Consider the following 14,938-nt stretch of genomic DNA (forward strand, 5'->3'; position numbering starts at 1 on the left):
ATTACAGTTATAACTTATGTTGTCATCTTGCTTTTATGAAATCATAACAATCATAATCTTGGACTCATTTAAAGACCAGATAATTGTGAACAAACATTCTGTTAAAATTACTGGACACATGTTTATTATAACTTTATCAACCCTGCAAGAACGTTCTCAGAACATTCACTGTTAGCTGGGTAAATGCTGTATTGTTTGTTGTTAACTAATGTGGTTAACTCATGTTAACAAGTGAAGCCTTATTGAAAAGTCTTAATGTTTTAATAAGCCGACAACGCAAGTAGCCATTTAAATGTGGTAATCCATTTTCTTTTATCAGAGTTTAAGTATAAACCTGTCGACAGTATAGTTTCTTGCCTCTTACCCTGATTTTACACGATTGTAGCAAAGATGCTGAGATAAAGATCTGCTGATCTGAGATCTGGTGGAGTCAGCAGTATCTTATAGTTGAACTGTCTTAAATACCATAAATTCATCTCTTGTTTCTTGTATATGTTGTTCACAGATCCAAGCATGGTGTGATGCAGAGGAACAGTCATGGAAGAAGGACAAAGATGAGACAGAGAAAAGCCTGCTGAAAATAGAGCGGAGACTCCAAGACATTCAGTCTGTTCTTATACAAGCAAAGGTAACAAATCCTGAAGACGTTTACCTACCCTAACGAAACAAAAATAAAATAATATATTGTATAATACCATTAATATATTATTCCATGTATTTACAATATATTATAATACATTTCAAGTTATATATTGGTAAATATATTTTCCTTCCGTAAGGGTAAAGTCACTGTACAAACTACAAAAGTAGATGGGCGGTCAAGAATATGAATCTTAAAATGCCTGAATGTTATCAGACTTAGGTTGTGTGATTTATGTGGACTGTTGAGTTCAAATGAATCAAAAAGTAATGAAAATAAATACCAGACTTTTTCTGATAATGAAAATGGTTCAGGAATGTGCGGTCTTAAATAATGGTAAGAGCTAAAAGTTTAGGAGAGATGTGTACAGGGAAAGAACATATTTTGTGTGTGTGTGTGTGTTTTTCTAGGAGAAAAAGGAAAAAGGGATGTTGTCGATAAAGGAAGTGGAGAGAAAAAGCAAAGGAATGCATTATCCTGAAACTGACGTTTTTCGTTGTAACACCACCACTTTCAAAACCAACATGACTGGGTTTCTCTTGAAAGGCGAGGAGCGGAAATCTGAGCTGAAGGCGTCTTTGGATCTGTATCGTTTCTGTCAAGAGGTTGGTCAACATACATCGACAATAATACACATGGACATGTTTCTTCTGCAATGTAAAATGAGCAATTAGACCACTTGGGAAAACTGTGAACTTCTCCAGAAACTAATCAAATCTATAATCGGTTGAATCAGTCAAAACTCAAATTATGTAATAGTACATCTGTCTGAATCAAACTTATTTTCAAATAATTATCACAAACAACTGGACCAGTCATGGGAAAAATCTTTGCATTTCTTCGATTAAAGATTGTGAGAGCCCCAAGTAATAACTGAGCAGCAAATCATCATATGAGAATGATTTCTGAAGGATCATGTGACACTGAAGACTGGAATAATGATGCTGAAAATTCAGCTTTGATCACAGGAATAAATGACATTTGAACAGTACGTATACACGTACAAAACAGCTGTTTTTCATTGTACTAATATTTCACAGTTTTTACAGTATTTACTGTATTTTTGATCAAATAAATGCAGTCTTGATGAGCAGAAGAAACTTCTTTCAAAAACATAAAACAATCTTAATTCTTCCAAACTTTTGACCAGTAGTAGTGAATAAATATAAATATACCCATATTGTGTGATATACATACTACCCACCTTATTGCATAACTATTTAATAGCCTTGAAATGACTTTTATCTTCTTTGTTTTCCAGGCCTCATCTCTTGTTAAAGAGTGTATGGAGTATTTAGATCATATAAAGAACACAAACTCTCCCATATGTGCCTGCTTGAGTACATTGAAGGCTTTTGAGGAGCGTTTCAAAGACTTCTCCCCCCAACACTTTCAGGACAAGAGCAGGGCGCTGCTGGAGAGGCTCCCGGACGGGATATGGATGTGGAATGCGGTCTGGGCTCAATGCCGAGAGATCAGACAGAGGCTCGCGGAGATACTGCAGGCCTCTTATAGAAATCAAAAGCCCCTGGGAACGCCACAAAAGGAAAGTGTTGAGGCCCACTTGAAAGGTCCGACCCAAAGCATAATTAGCACTAGCTTTGGAGAAAATGAAGGCGACCCCCAAACAAACCCTGTTGGCGGTCATTTGAAGACCCGAAATAGTCATGATAACGAGACGGTGACACATTTCGGGCCTGTGAGGGAAGACGCATCAAACTGCAATCCGATAAAGACTGAAAACACGCGCAAAGAATCTGTACCGATCGAACTGCAAAGTCAGCTTGAAGAGGAAGAAAGAAGTCGCAATTTCCACCAAAGTGAAGGCGATGTTTCCACATTGCACAACGACTCGATGACAGCATTAAGGAAGTGTCCTCGGATATATTCTCACAGCGACAGTGATCTCAGAAAGTCTGGCCAGGTCAGCAAGTATGACCGCTTTCCACATTACAAAGCCCTGGTTCGCTCACACAGTGAAGGCTCTTGCTTTCGACCCTCTGGTTATGTTTCTATGAGCAAAACCAATGCTGCAGTCAAACATAAAGTCCATGTGCACAAGCAGTCCTCTGCAGCTTCATGTGAAGAGAGTTTGTTGGTCATGGACTCAGACAGAGCATCATGGGATGAAGAGAGCTCTAGACTGTCTCACCACGACAGCTTGTGTTCAAGCGCTTCGGGACTGAGCCAAAACGACATACATGAGAAGTTCAGCAGGGACACCAAAACTGACGACATTTCCCCAGCAACACGCTCAGATAATCCAGTCCGATCGCAGGACGAGTGTGTCCGTATACTGGATAACAGCAGTACTGTACTGTGAGTCCAATGTAACCAACACACAGTGCTACATTATTTTAATGAGAGTGATGAGAATCATAATGTGCTTTCCAAGGTCCAATTAAAGGGAAAACAATCAAATAAGATGACGCGTATTTCATTTGTAAAATATTTCATTCACTAGATTATCTAAAATATAGTTTCCATTAGTAACTCAAGAAAAATATATTTATTACGTTTTTGTATTATTATTATTATTTACTAGTTTAATTATTCTCAGAAAATATGGATTCCATTATAAATTAAAAATAAAATAATTAGTACCACTTTGTTTTATATAGTTTAAATATTATTAAAATAAAATAATAAAATAATATTTAATAAAATAGTTGTAATATTATATAATTCAAACCATTACTTCCCATTATAAATTAAATTGAAAAAAATATTATAACATGATTATTTTATATATTTTAAATAATATTAAAACATAACTTCTGATATTAGAGTAAAATAATATTCAAAAAAAAGTTTTATTATTATCCGAAAACATGGATTCCATTTTAAATCAAAATTAAGATAATCCATACCACATGGTTATATGTAGTTTAAATATCATTGAAATAAAATAGATTAAATATTATAAGAAAATCATTTTTAATACTATAGTTATAATATTATGTTATCCACGAATATGGTTTCCATTATAAATTAAACATAAAATAATCATTACCACATGATTATTTTATATAGTTTCAACATTATTAAAAATAAATAGTTTTTAATATTATTATAAAATCGTTTTAATAAAATATAGTTTCTATAAAAAAAAATGACACATGGGTCCAGATGATTATTTAATATAGTTTTATATTATTAAAATAATACAGTTTTAATGTTAGAATAAAACAATATTTAATACAATGAACTAAATTAACAATATTTAATAAAATAACTAGATATATGTATACCATATTTATTTGAAACCATATTTAGGTATATTTAACAAGCATCTAGGCAAATGTGATGATTCCTGACCAGAGTTCTTCATTTGAACTCATGTTTTAGGTCATCGGTGTCCAGAATTACACAAATGTGTCCTGGCAGTAAAAGATTATTGAAATGTTGTCCGTAGATGTGTTTGTCTGCTTTGAAGCGGATGTCAGTGTTGTAGAAGAGAGCAGAGATCATGTCAGACAGCGGCAGTGTTTGTTGGTCTCCTGACAGTAAACTCCAGCGAATCATGGAGGAGCTGCTTCAGACGGAGAGAGAGTATGTGCGCGCGTTGGGGTACGTGGTGGAGCACTACATCCCGCAGCTGGAGCGTCCCGACGTGCCTCAGGACCTGCGGGGGCAGAGAGGAAGCATCTTTGGAAACCTGGAGAAGCTGCGAGACTTCCACCAGCATCACTTTCTTCAGGAACTGGAGCTGTGTCTGCAGGAACCCTTCAGTGTCGGACGCTGCTTCTTAAAACACGTGAGCACCGAAAAGAGTTCTGCAGCCTGACACCAGTTTTCCCTTTTAAAGCTTCAAAGAACCTAGAAACTGATACATAGGTCAGGTTCATTTTTCAGGTCACATTTCACCCCAAAATATATATCATAAAAATATATAGATAAAAATAAATGATATCTTGCATAAAGGAAATTAATCCGAAATATGTGTTATTTTTAGGATATCATAATATTTGAAGATCATTAATATTTGTTTTCAGTGTGACTTTTTTCATGACAATTAAGAACATTAAAAGCAACTTGCTATATAATATAAATTGCAAGGTATTCATACATCATTATATAAGTTTTCATACAGCTTTTAATTTATTCTTCTTTAAAAAAAAAAAAAAAACTGCAGCCATCATTTGGAAAAATAAATATAATTTTATTTTTAATGAAAAGTTAAATATTTGGATGCATTACAGTAATGAGAATTTGAGGGGGAAATGTGTTGAAACTGTCAAAATTCAACTCCATGTTTTGCTAACTTTGCTATTTAAGTTATGAAAATGTTATTTCTGAATGTTCTCTGAACGGTCAAAATGTTTTTTCTTGGTTATGTGAACGTTAAGAGAACATTACATTTTATCCTTCTGCAAACATACTCTTGAATGTTCTCTAAAACAAGTAGTAACATTTAAAAAATGTTAAACGAATGTCACTAAAATGTTCCAGAAAAAATATCCCATAAAGTTTTGTGCAAACATTTTTTAATAGAGATACTTTGAACAAACGTTCTATTAATGTTACTGGAAGAACGTTTGTTCAGAACTGAGAGAACCTTGTCAGACAGTTCTGAGAACGTTCCCTGTTAGCTGGGTATCCCCTAGTCAGAGAGAGACACGTTAATGTCTTCACACAAGCAATCTGATAGCACACGTGAAAAGCCCACTGTGTGCACCAGTGATTATAACATTTTGTCTTTCAAATTCAGAAAGAAAACTTCGGTCTGTACGCATTATACAGCAAGAACAAGCCACGCTCTGAGAGACTGCTCATTGATCACGGGAAGGAGTTCTTTAAGGTGAGTCCCTCCTTCATTTCTTCCCAGTTTTCTTTCATATGTGACACATATTTGATATATTAAGGCAAACACATATTTGATTGCACACGTTTTACTTAAGACATACATTTCAACATCGCTACTAAAACAAACACTTTTGTTACAAAGCAGTGTAAGAAAAAATGACATTGAAGATCCAACTTATGTTTCCATCCACCTATTTTTTCCCCTGCATTTTTAGATTGCATAATAAACGCTGGATGGAAACAGCAAACGATACACAGAAATTTCATGCATAATATGTTAGATTTTGGGATTAAAATGATGTTATATATTTTGTTGACTTGAGTACTTACATTATCCCAAATGTTTCCAAGAATGTTTAAATCCAGAGAAATAAGTGATTTTAACCAGGACACGGACCGTGCGTCGCTTATCGATGACATCATACCCGCGTTATTTTCCGTTTTAATTGTGTAGAAACCATGGAAACACCAAAGACGCTTAAATGTATGATTTGTTTTATTATAGAGGTGATCTACTGTTTGGATACATTCATCAATGAACTAATCCCTGCTATACAGCTCAACACAGTTAGTCTTATTGTTTAAATCTGGTTTTCTTGATTTACCGCACAGAGTACCATGTTTTACCATGTCTAATATTGATCTAGCTCAAGTGTCTCATAGACACTGAGAGAACACACAGAGTAGCATTATAACAACTTTCAGCACACTCAAATAATGTATTTAATATGCTAAAACAGAGCTGCGTTACCACACATACACATGAGCAGAAGAAGCAGAAGCAGAAGCGTCATCTGAGGCATAATAAAAGCTTCACAAATGAAGGTGTCATCAAGCGACACATTTTGTGGCTTTAAACAAGATGTTTTAAAGGGACATCTCTCAAAAGATCAAGGCAAATTTGATTTCTCATGTCTTTACCCCTTTATTTAAATATAATAGAATCAATTTATGAATTTAATATCCTATGACCCTTAAAACTCTGTAAGCATTTGTATGTCTCTAAAGTACTATTCCTAAAGCACCAGTAGAAGTTCCTTCCTGTTGAAAAATAATAGGGGCTTTACAGTGAGATTATCAGAGTTTATTTAGTAATGCGATATTTTCACTCTGAAGATCAAAACTAAAGTAATGCGCTGGAACAGGCCTTGTCCAGGTTGTGTTGGGAAATGTTGCTGCCATTCTGCTAAAAAAATCTGTCTGATAAAGCTTTCTTTTGTCAGAAATGTGATTGTACTTGCATGAGCAGCATTAAACATGATTAGTGGAAAATACATATCAGAAGACACCGTCTGTTTAATAAATGTGCACTTTTCCAGATGTGTACATAAGGGTTATTCTAGGTCACTGAAACTAAAACCATGAAAAGCATTTGTTGTTGCTTGAAATAAAATAAATGTTAACTGAAATAAAACTAACATAACTAAAACTACACAGACTTTAAAATGACACAACAAAATGACTAAAATGGAAATATAAAAATAAAAACATTTAAAATATTTAATAAAACTAAATTTTCTTTTTAACTCACTACTAAAATAACATAAACTGTCCTCTTTTGCGCCATTATTCATGAGTTTAATATTTGCATTCAGTACCTGAAGAATAAGTTCTTTGAGGTGATTCATTCTTGTGCTATATGTGGTTTGCAGCAGAAGCAGCAGCTGTTGGGTGATAAGATGGATCTGTCGTCGTATCTGCTGAAGCCCGTGCAGCGCATCAGTAAGTACAGCCTGCTGCTGCAGGAGCTTCTGCGGGAGTGTGAGTGTGAGTCCGGCGCGCATGCGGCCCGCGAGCGGCTGGAGATACAGACCGCGCTGGACATCATCCAGTTTCAGCTTCGCCACGGCAACAATCTGCTCGCCATGGACGACATTCAGGACTGCGATGTGAGTGAGACAGTCTTGTTATTGTTTACTAAAACTACAACTATTAAAAATAAAGCTGAAATAGAGCAAAAATATACACTACTTTTGAAAGAAGTCTCTTCTGCTGTACCGTACAGTAAAACAGTAAAAAACTGTAATATTGTGGAATATTATTACAATTTAAAATAGCTGTTTTCTATATGAATATATTGCAAAAATGTAATGTATTCCTGTGATCCAGAGCTGCATTTTCAGCATCAATTCTTTAATGAATAGAACGTTTAAAACAGCATTCATTTGAAACACACAGGTGTGTATATCTATATCACTCTTAAAAATAAAGGTTCCAAAGGCAGTTTTCATAGCGATGCCATAGAAGAACCATTTTTGGTTCCCAAAAGAACATTTCAGTGAATAGTTCTCAAAAGAACCATTTTTTTCTTAATAATAAAATACTGAAAATTAGAAATGTTGCAACTAACTAAAGTAAATAAGTTGAAGCTGAAATACTAAAACTATTAAAACTAAATTAATGTGTATTTTTAAATTGAATAAAAATAGAAATATATATATATATAAAAACGAATCAATAGGATTAATGGACATAGTAATCTAATAATAACAATTGATAATACATTTAAATGGTATATCATATGAAAATAACAGTAGAGTGAGAGAGATGAGATTACAACATATCAGAAAGCCCCAAAATTAAAACCCCATTTTAGTTTACAGATCTGAAATTAAAAAAGCATGCAATGTCAAGCGTCATTGTTGAGAAGAGGTGCTGTTTCTTTACTGATCAGACCCAAGGGTCCAAAAGGCTTGTCCCTAGTCTCCTAATGAGTCATGGGTGTGTTTCGGGTGTAAAGTGCAATAAACCAATGAGAATCTCATCTCCCATTCCCTTTAAAGGCCAAATGCGCTTGCACCAGAGAGCAACTACATGTCAACTAACTCTCATTAGAGTCTTAGTAAACTGTCTGTAAACACTTTATTTTGATGCTCCCAAAAGACATTCTAATGTCTACTTAATCCACTAACCCTAAGCAACACCTAATCCTAACCTAACAATCTACTAATACTCTAATGAGAGTTTAATGCTTAGTAAAATGTCTAAAGTGGACCTTCAAAATAAAGTGTAACCGTCAGTTCTGTTGGCCAGTAATAAACCACAAAGAACACAAAATCCACTAAAACATCTCAGAAACATCACAGCAAGCACAAACACCACTCATCCCTTCTTGTGTTGTCATCATATGTATTGTTTTGCATAATAAGACAAATATATTTGTCTGCGAGCTAAAATAAAGCACATATTTTTGTAGAAGAGGGTGATCAGGCGTGAGGTGAAGGCGAGTTTTGCCCACATCACACACTGTCTGTAATTAGAAAGATAAATACCTTCATACTTCATGCATTTATTTTCAGATGGCATGCTTTAAAAAGAAAAGAAGCCCAGTGGGTAGAGAGGATAAATGATAACTAGTAGGCCTACTAGACTCCCTCCACCTGCACAGAGAGTAGTTACTGTATGCTTATGTAATGTCAAACTCTTTTTAGAAAGCCACTATCACTACAAAGAACTACCAAAAATATAATCATTTTCAAGCAGGTCAGCTTGTTGCTTGAGGGGTAAAGCTGTGCCATTATCAGGCCTGTTTAGGCCACGGATCTGGCCTTAAAGGGATAGTTCACTTTGAAATACAATTTTGATATGTTTTAGCTTACCTCATGGGCATCCGAGATGTAGGAGTATTTGTTTCCCCAGTAGTTTCAATTTTGATCATTTTAGGTCAAACCGTTCTTGTCTGTGCCTCACATAATGCAGGTCTATGGTCACCACCTCAAAGAGCACACACAGAGAAGTCCAAATGAAACAATCCCCCATCGTAAGTACACACTGATTGTCTAAGACATGAAACGAGTGGTTTGTGTGAGAAAACGAACAGAATTTATGTAGTTTTTACCTCTTGTACACCACAGCAAACACACACTACGTCCGACTGATCCGAGGGCGCGCGTGTTTCCTGTGGTGTACAAGAGGTAAAAGCGATATAAATACTGTTTGTTTTCTCACACAAACCGCTCGTTTCATGTCTTAGGCCATCAGTGTGTACTTACGATGGGGGATTGTTTAATTTGGACTTCTCTGTGTATGCTCTTTGAGGTGGTGACCATAGACCTGCATTATGTGAGGCACAGACAAGAACGGTTTGACCTAAAATGATCAAAATTGAAACTACTGGGGAAACAAATACTCCTACATCTCGGATGCCCATGAGGTAAGCTAAAACATATCAAAATTTAATTTCAAAGTGAACTATCCCTTTAATGGATTGCATGCAGGTGTTAGAGACACATCTTATCTATGACACATTCACAGCATTTCTATAGTTCTGTCCACTCCTCTTACTGAAAATGATTTGTGATTTAAGTAACTTTTTCCAAGCAGCTCTCTGAGCTACACTTCCCACTGACTGACATTCATTTGATCAAATCAGGACAGATAGTAACTGTTACGATTGAACTCTTTCCCTATCCAACCAGGGACAGGAGTTGAGAATTAGCACTAGCTATAAACTCTGTCTGTATGCAGTGTCCCTGTTAAATAAATAAATAAACAAATCGGCACAAATTTCACAACGAAAATCCTGTCAGTGGTTGGGAAAGAATTAAAATAGCTATTTTCTATGTGAATATATGTTAAAAATGAATATATGTTATCATTACTCCAGTCTTCAGTGTCACATGATCCTTCAGAAATCTTTTTTAATATGATGATTTACTGCTGTTATTGGTGGTACTTAATTATTAATCAGTCAGTGTTGAATGATTAATAATCAATGTTGAAAATTGATAAATATGTTTGTGGAAACTGATAAATTGTTCCAGGATTCTTTGATGAAAAGAAATGTATATGAAATAAATAAATATTGTAAAATTATGCCTTTACTGTCACTTTTGATAAATGTATGTATTTGCTGAATAAAGAAAAAAAGAAAACAAATCTTACCAAACATTTTTGAATATCAAAGAAATGAAGCAGCACAACTGTTTTCAACACTGATAATAATTATAAATATTTCTTGAGCAGCAAATCATCATATTATAATGATTTCTGAAATCTTAACTATTCCAAACTTTTGACAGGTCGCGTTTATAGTGCAGATTAATACAAGTCTCTCACAAACGTGACTGTTTTGATTATTATAGACATCCAAAAATACCTTTTTTGAATTTAATGTACAAACCCGATTCCAAAAAAGTTGGGACACAGTACAAATTGTGAATAAAAAAGAAATGCAATAATTTACAAATCTCATAAACTTATATTTAATTCACAATAGAATATAGATAACATATAGATATCAAATGTTGAAAGTGAGATATTTTGAAAAGTCATGCCAAATATTGGCTCATTTTGGATTTCATGAGAGCTACACCTTCCAAAAAAGTTGGGACAGGTAGCAGCAATAAGAGGCTGGAAAAGTTAAATGCACATATTTAAAGAAGAGCTGGAGAACCAATTTACAACTTATTAGGTCAAATGGCAACATGATTGGGTATAAAAAGAGTCTCTTAGAGCGGTGGGCGGTTGATATTCACAACCTCAAAGCTAGATGCTGCTAAAATTTACACAGTGCATTTTTAAACGATTTGGAGTTTGACTTTGGTCGATTAGTGCGAAAGCATTGATGATTTGTTCATGTCTGTGCAGGTGAATCTGAAGGAACAGGGCCAGCTGATCCGTCAGGATGAGTTCCTGTTGACCTTCAGAAAGAAGAAATGTTACCGTCACATTTTTCTCTTCCAAGAGCTCATACTCTTCAGCAAGACGCGCAGAACTGACGTTGGAAATGACACGTACATCTACAAACAATCCTTCAAGGTAAACCACGGCCTGAAGCGTCAGTTAAGAGCTCGAGCTCTTTGTGTGACGTGACGTCTCTTCTGTCCTCTCTCAGACTTCAGACGTTGGTATGACCCATAACTCTGGTGATAGCGGCCTGTGTTTTGAGATCTGGTTTCGAAGAAGGAAGTCACAGGACACTTACATACTTCAGGCACAGAGTCGAGAAGTGAAGGAAAACTGGACCAGAGACCTGGAGAGGATTCTGTGGGAACAAGCCGTTCACAATAGAGGCGAGCAGAACAATGTTTTTTTAGATTTCAGAATGTAATATTCAATTATAATTAATATTATAAAATTACAAATATATCAAATGAATCCCTTCCTTCCTTCCTTCCTTCCTTCCTTCCTTCCTTCCTTCCTTCCTTCCTTCCTTCCTTCCTTCCTTCCTTCCTTCCTTCCTTCCTTCCTTCCTTCCTTCCTTCCTTCCTTCCTTCCTTCCTTCCTTCCTTCCTTCCTTCCTTCCTTCCTTCCTTCCTTCCTTCCTTCCTTCCTTCCTTCCTTCCTTCCTTCCTTTCTTCCTTCCTTCCTTCCTTCCTTCCTTTCTTACTTACTACTTACTTAAAAAAAAGTTTGGTTAAACAATCAAAATACGAGATATAATTTTTTTTTTTTAAATATGAAGGAAAAAAACGTTTTAAATAACAAACCTCTTTAGTTAAAAGTGAGGTTTCAATCTGAAAAGGGATGAAGTCGATCCAGGTTTACTGAAAAACCTTGATGTAATGCGTGTTTAAGATTAATTCTCATTGGCGCAACGTGCAATTACTGACACTGAGGAATGTGGTAAGGAGTGATAGAGAAAGATAAATTACGGAAGCTGCACTCCCATTCACAGCTACACACATTTACTCATGACTCGACATGCATTTCCCGAAAATAGTCCTCTCGTGATGTTTTCTATAGAAGTTTTGCATATTCTTCTCTTTGTTACTGTAATAAATTAAGAGGATTTATATCTTAACCTGTTAACCCGCTTCGGATCGTGAACGGAAGGTTGACGCAAGTGGGCATGTCTCTACATTGATGTACTTTTGTTTTATACAAACTATTCAATCAACTATCACAAACTATTGTGGCCTGGTTTCAGAGATAAGGTTTAGATTAAGCCAGATTTAGTCATTTAATTTGGACATTTAAGTTGCTTTTATAAACATGCCTTAGAAATAAGCATTACTGGGGTCATTACATTACAATGAACCCATATGACATTACCCCACAAAGCTGAGGGTCTGTCTCCTCTTCACACAGAGATCCGTATGCAGGAGAGGGTGTTCATGGGAATCGGACACAAACCCTTCATGGATATCCAGCCCAGTGAGATGGCCATCAACGACCGAGCCATCAACTGTGCTCTGACAGGACGAGGTAAATCCCCAGTCATAGTTAAACTCTTACCATAACCAAACTTTGGCTAGTCTTATTAAACTCTTTGTAATATTGTAGGTGGCGTTCCTGTGCTCCGGTTGAATTCTGTTGGCTCGGCCAGCTGTACGTCCTCCTCTGGAAGCCACTCGTCTTCCTCATCTGGGTGGGGATCCCCGTCTCCCGTGGGCTGTCTGATCGGTCCTGGCAGTGGAGATGTTGTCCAGTACGTGCACGGGACTTCAGGGATCCTGGAGGAAGATGATTTAGATCAGGAGAGTGGAAACCAGAGTGCACTTGGTACGTCCTTCTTCACAAAGTCTATTTTGAAAGTAGTTCACTCATGGAATGTTGCACCATTTGTGATCACCAGAAGTGCCATTTAAAATGTACCATATGACTCGATACCACAATTTTGGCTTCGGTACGATACCACCATCTAATACCGAAGTACCGATATTAAAACGATACCATACAGGGTCTGATTTTTGGCGCAGTATTGTCCATCATTTTACTCACTCCAGCAAGTTTGGGGTTTATAAAATGGGAAATTACCACAAATGTTTCTTATTAAATTAATCAACAAAGATTATCACATAATTTGGAAACTTTCTGAAAGTAATTTCAACAATATTGCACGTCTCCCTGCTCTAACTCTCAAAATTAGCAAATTGCTTCTGGCTTCAAAATAAATCGCACCTGCACTACAAAAGCAATCTGCTCGCCCAGATTCAACACTTTCGCTGTCGTTTTGGGACAGCTGACGGAATCAAATCACTTCACGTCTTTTTAAACCTTGCCAATTTGAACATGCAAGCGATTTTAGAGCATTTTGTAATGCATGGTATCATGGGAGATATTTGAAAGAGAGTTTTCTATGCGCTCATACTAACAACAAACTCACAAGCCTAAGGAGCGTGATTAAAATCGATTGTGAGTATTTTGACCGAGTTTTTGTCCTCTGCAAACTGAATGGAAATTATGTATATTTTAATGTTCTGCCAAATGAAAAAATCCATACCCAGCAGCACATATTGAAGTATATATGCGGTATGTATTTCTAATTGCGTGTTGCGTTTCAGTGGCGAGTTCAGAGTCCTCAGGAGAAAGTGTGAGCTGCTTCAGCAGTTCTGGCCACAGCTGCCCATCTGTGATTGGTGGAGACTGTGAACACGCCCCATCCCAGGGGCCCGTCATTGGCCCGAAAAAACAGGAATGCAACATTAAACCCACTAACCTACCAGGCCAAACCACTGACCAGCCATGCTCTAAAGTACGGGAATACAAATTCATCCGCTTTATGATCTCCAAAACATCAGCATTGTGAATTTTTTGGCATATTCTGGTCATTAATATTTGAATTTCTTCTTTGTTCTTCGCAGGTTCAAGAGACAGGCATCATAGGAAAGTCCACTGAAGTATAGCCTATCCTGTATGTTAATACTGTAATAATGCATTATACCTATGGAACACTATCAATCCTGTGAACTCTAAAATAAAGTTTATTTTTATTTATTTATTTCAGTGGGACCAGTAACATTGGTTCATTTAACTAACTCTTAATGGTTAAACCTACAAACCTTTGTCTTACTGTTTTGTTCTGTTTTTTTTTTAATATTTTTTCTGCTTCTAATTAGCTTTGTTGTAGAGGCAATAAAACACAAACAGATGTGTAATCTTGATTAATCTTGAGTGCTTTGATAAAATAAATGTCTGCTTTTCATGAAATAACGTGAATGGTTCTCAGTGGATTCTACATTTATTGTTTTAAAGTGTAACATGCAACAGCTGCAGAAATAGGTGGACTCTGTGAGGTTTTGACACTTTCAGAACAAAGACAGCAAAGCAAGCGTTTTCTAAAATACTGTATCTTACTTCTTACAAACACTTACCTTCAACCACCAATTCTAAGTAGCATCAGAAAAGTAGCCTGGTCCTACCAGACTCTCGTACATTTCATTTGTGCAGAGACTCTGGCCACTCTCCATTGGCAAGCGTTAACTTTGGATCTGCCATAACCAAAGGCTAACATTTGGTCGTGGCATATGTGTAACCCCTCCTGTTTGAACCGCCCGCTCCAGACAGGACTTGAACCCAGGTCTGCCAGCAAGAGAGTTGCTCCTCTAACAAGGAGACTAAAGTCTACAACCTCCAGCGACAGTCCCTAGAGCGTCTCTTGAGGTCAGAGGAGTGAGGTTTACTTGCACAGCAACTACTACTAGCTGGCCTCTGTCATCTTAAACCATAGACTGTAAAAAAACTGAGAATATACCGCAATCCCAGACAGAGTACTGAAGAAAACCAAAAATGGGCCGGAAGTACGTAGGAGGTCAGTAACTTTTTTGT

At 36.3% G+C, this 14,938-nt stretch overlaps 1 protein-coding gene across 2 annotated transcripts in view; it reads left to right on the forward strand.

Moving 5' to 3' along the window:
- Positions 1 to 14,305, forward strand: part of quo (quattro) — a 41,179-nt gene extending 26,874 nt beyond the window's left edge. Inside the window, exons 12-23 of one of the 2 annotated variants that reach the window (XM_067458849.1) lie at positions 506 to 628; positions 1,051 to 1,245; positions 1,902 to 2,959; positions 4,148 to 4,397; positions 5,352 to 5,441; positions 7,099 to 7,335; positions 11,036 to 11,206; positions 11,283 to 11,460; positions 12,479 to 12,595; positions 12,674 to 12,892; positions 13,675 to 13,865; positions 13,975 to 14,305. In XM_067458849.1, the coding sequence (XP_067314950.1) occupies positions 506 to 628; positions 1,051 to 1,245; positions 1,902 to 2,959; positions 4,148 to 4,397; positions 5,352 to 5,441; positions 7,099 to 7,335; positions 11,036 to 11,206; positions 11,283 to 11,460; positions 12,479 to 12,595; positions 12,674 to 12,892; positions 13,675 to 13,865; positions 13,975 to 14,016 (2,871 nt within the window). In that variant the 3' untranslated portion in view covers positions 14,017 to 14,305. The remainder of the gene's footprint in view (positions 1 to 505; positions 629 to 1,050; positions 1,246 to 1,901; positions 2,960 to 4,147; positions 4,398 to 5,351; positions 5,442 to 7,098; positions 7,336 to 11,035; positions 11,207 to 11,282; positions 11,461 to 12,478; positions 12,596 to 12,673; positions 12,893 to 13,674; positions 13,866 to 13,974) is intronic. The other variant, XM_067458850.1, reaches the window with a different exon arrangement.
- Positions 14,306 to 14,938: the final 633 nt, after the last annotated feature.

Source organism: Pseudorasbora parva, chromosome 12 (assembly GCF_024679245.1).
Source record: "Pseudorasbora parva isolate DD20220531a chromosome 12, ASM2467924v1, whole genome shotgun sequence".
NCBI lineage: Eukaryota > Metazoa > Chordata > Actinopteri > Cypriniformes > Gobionidae > Pseudorasbora > Pseudorasbora parva.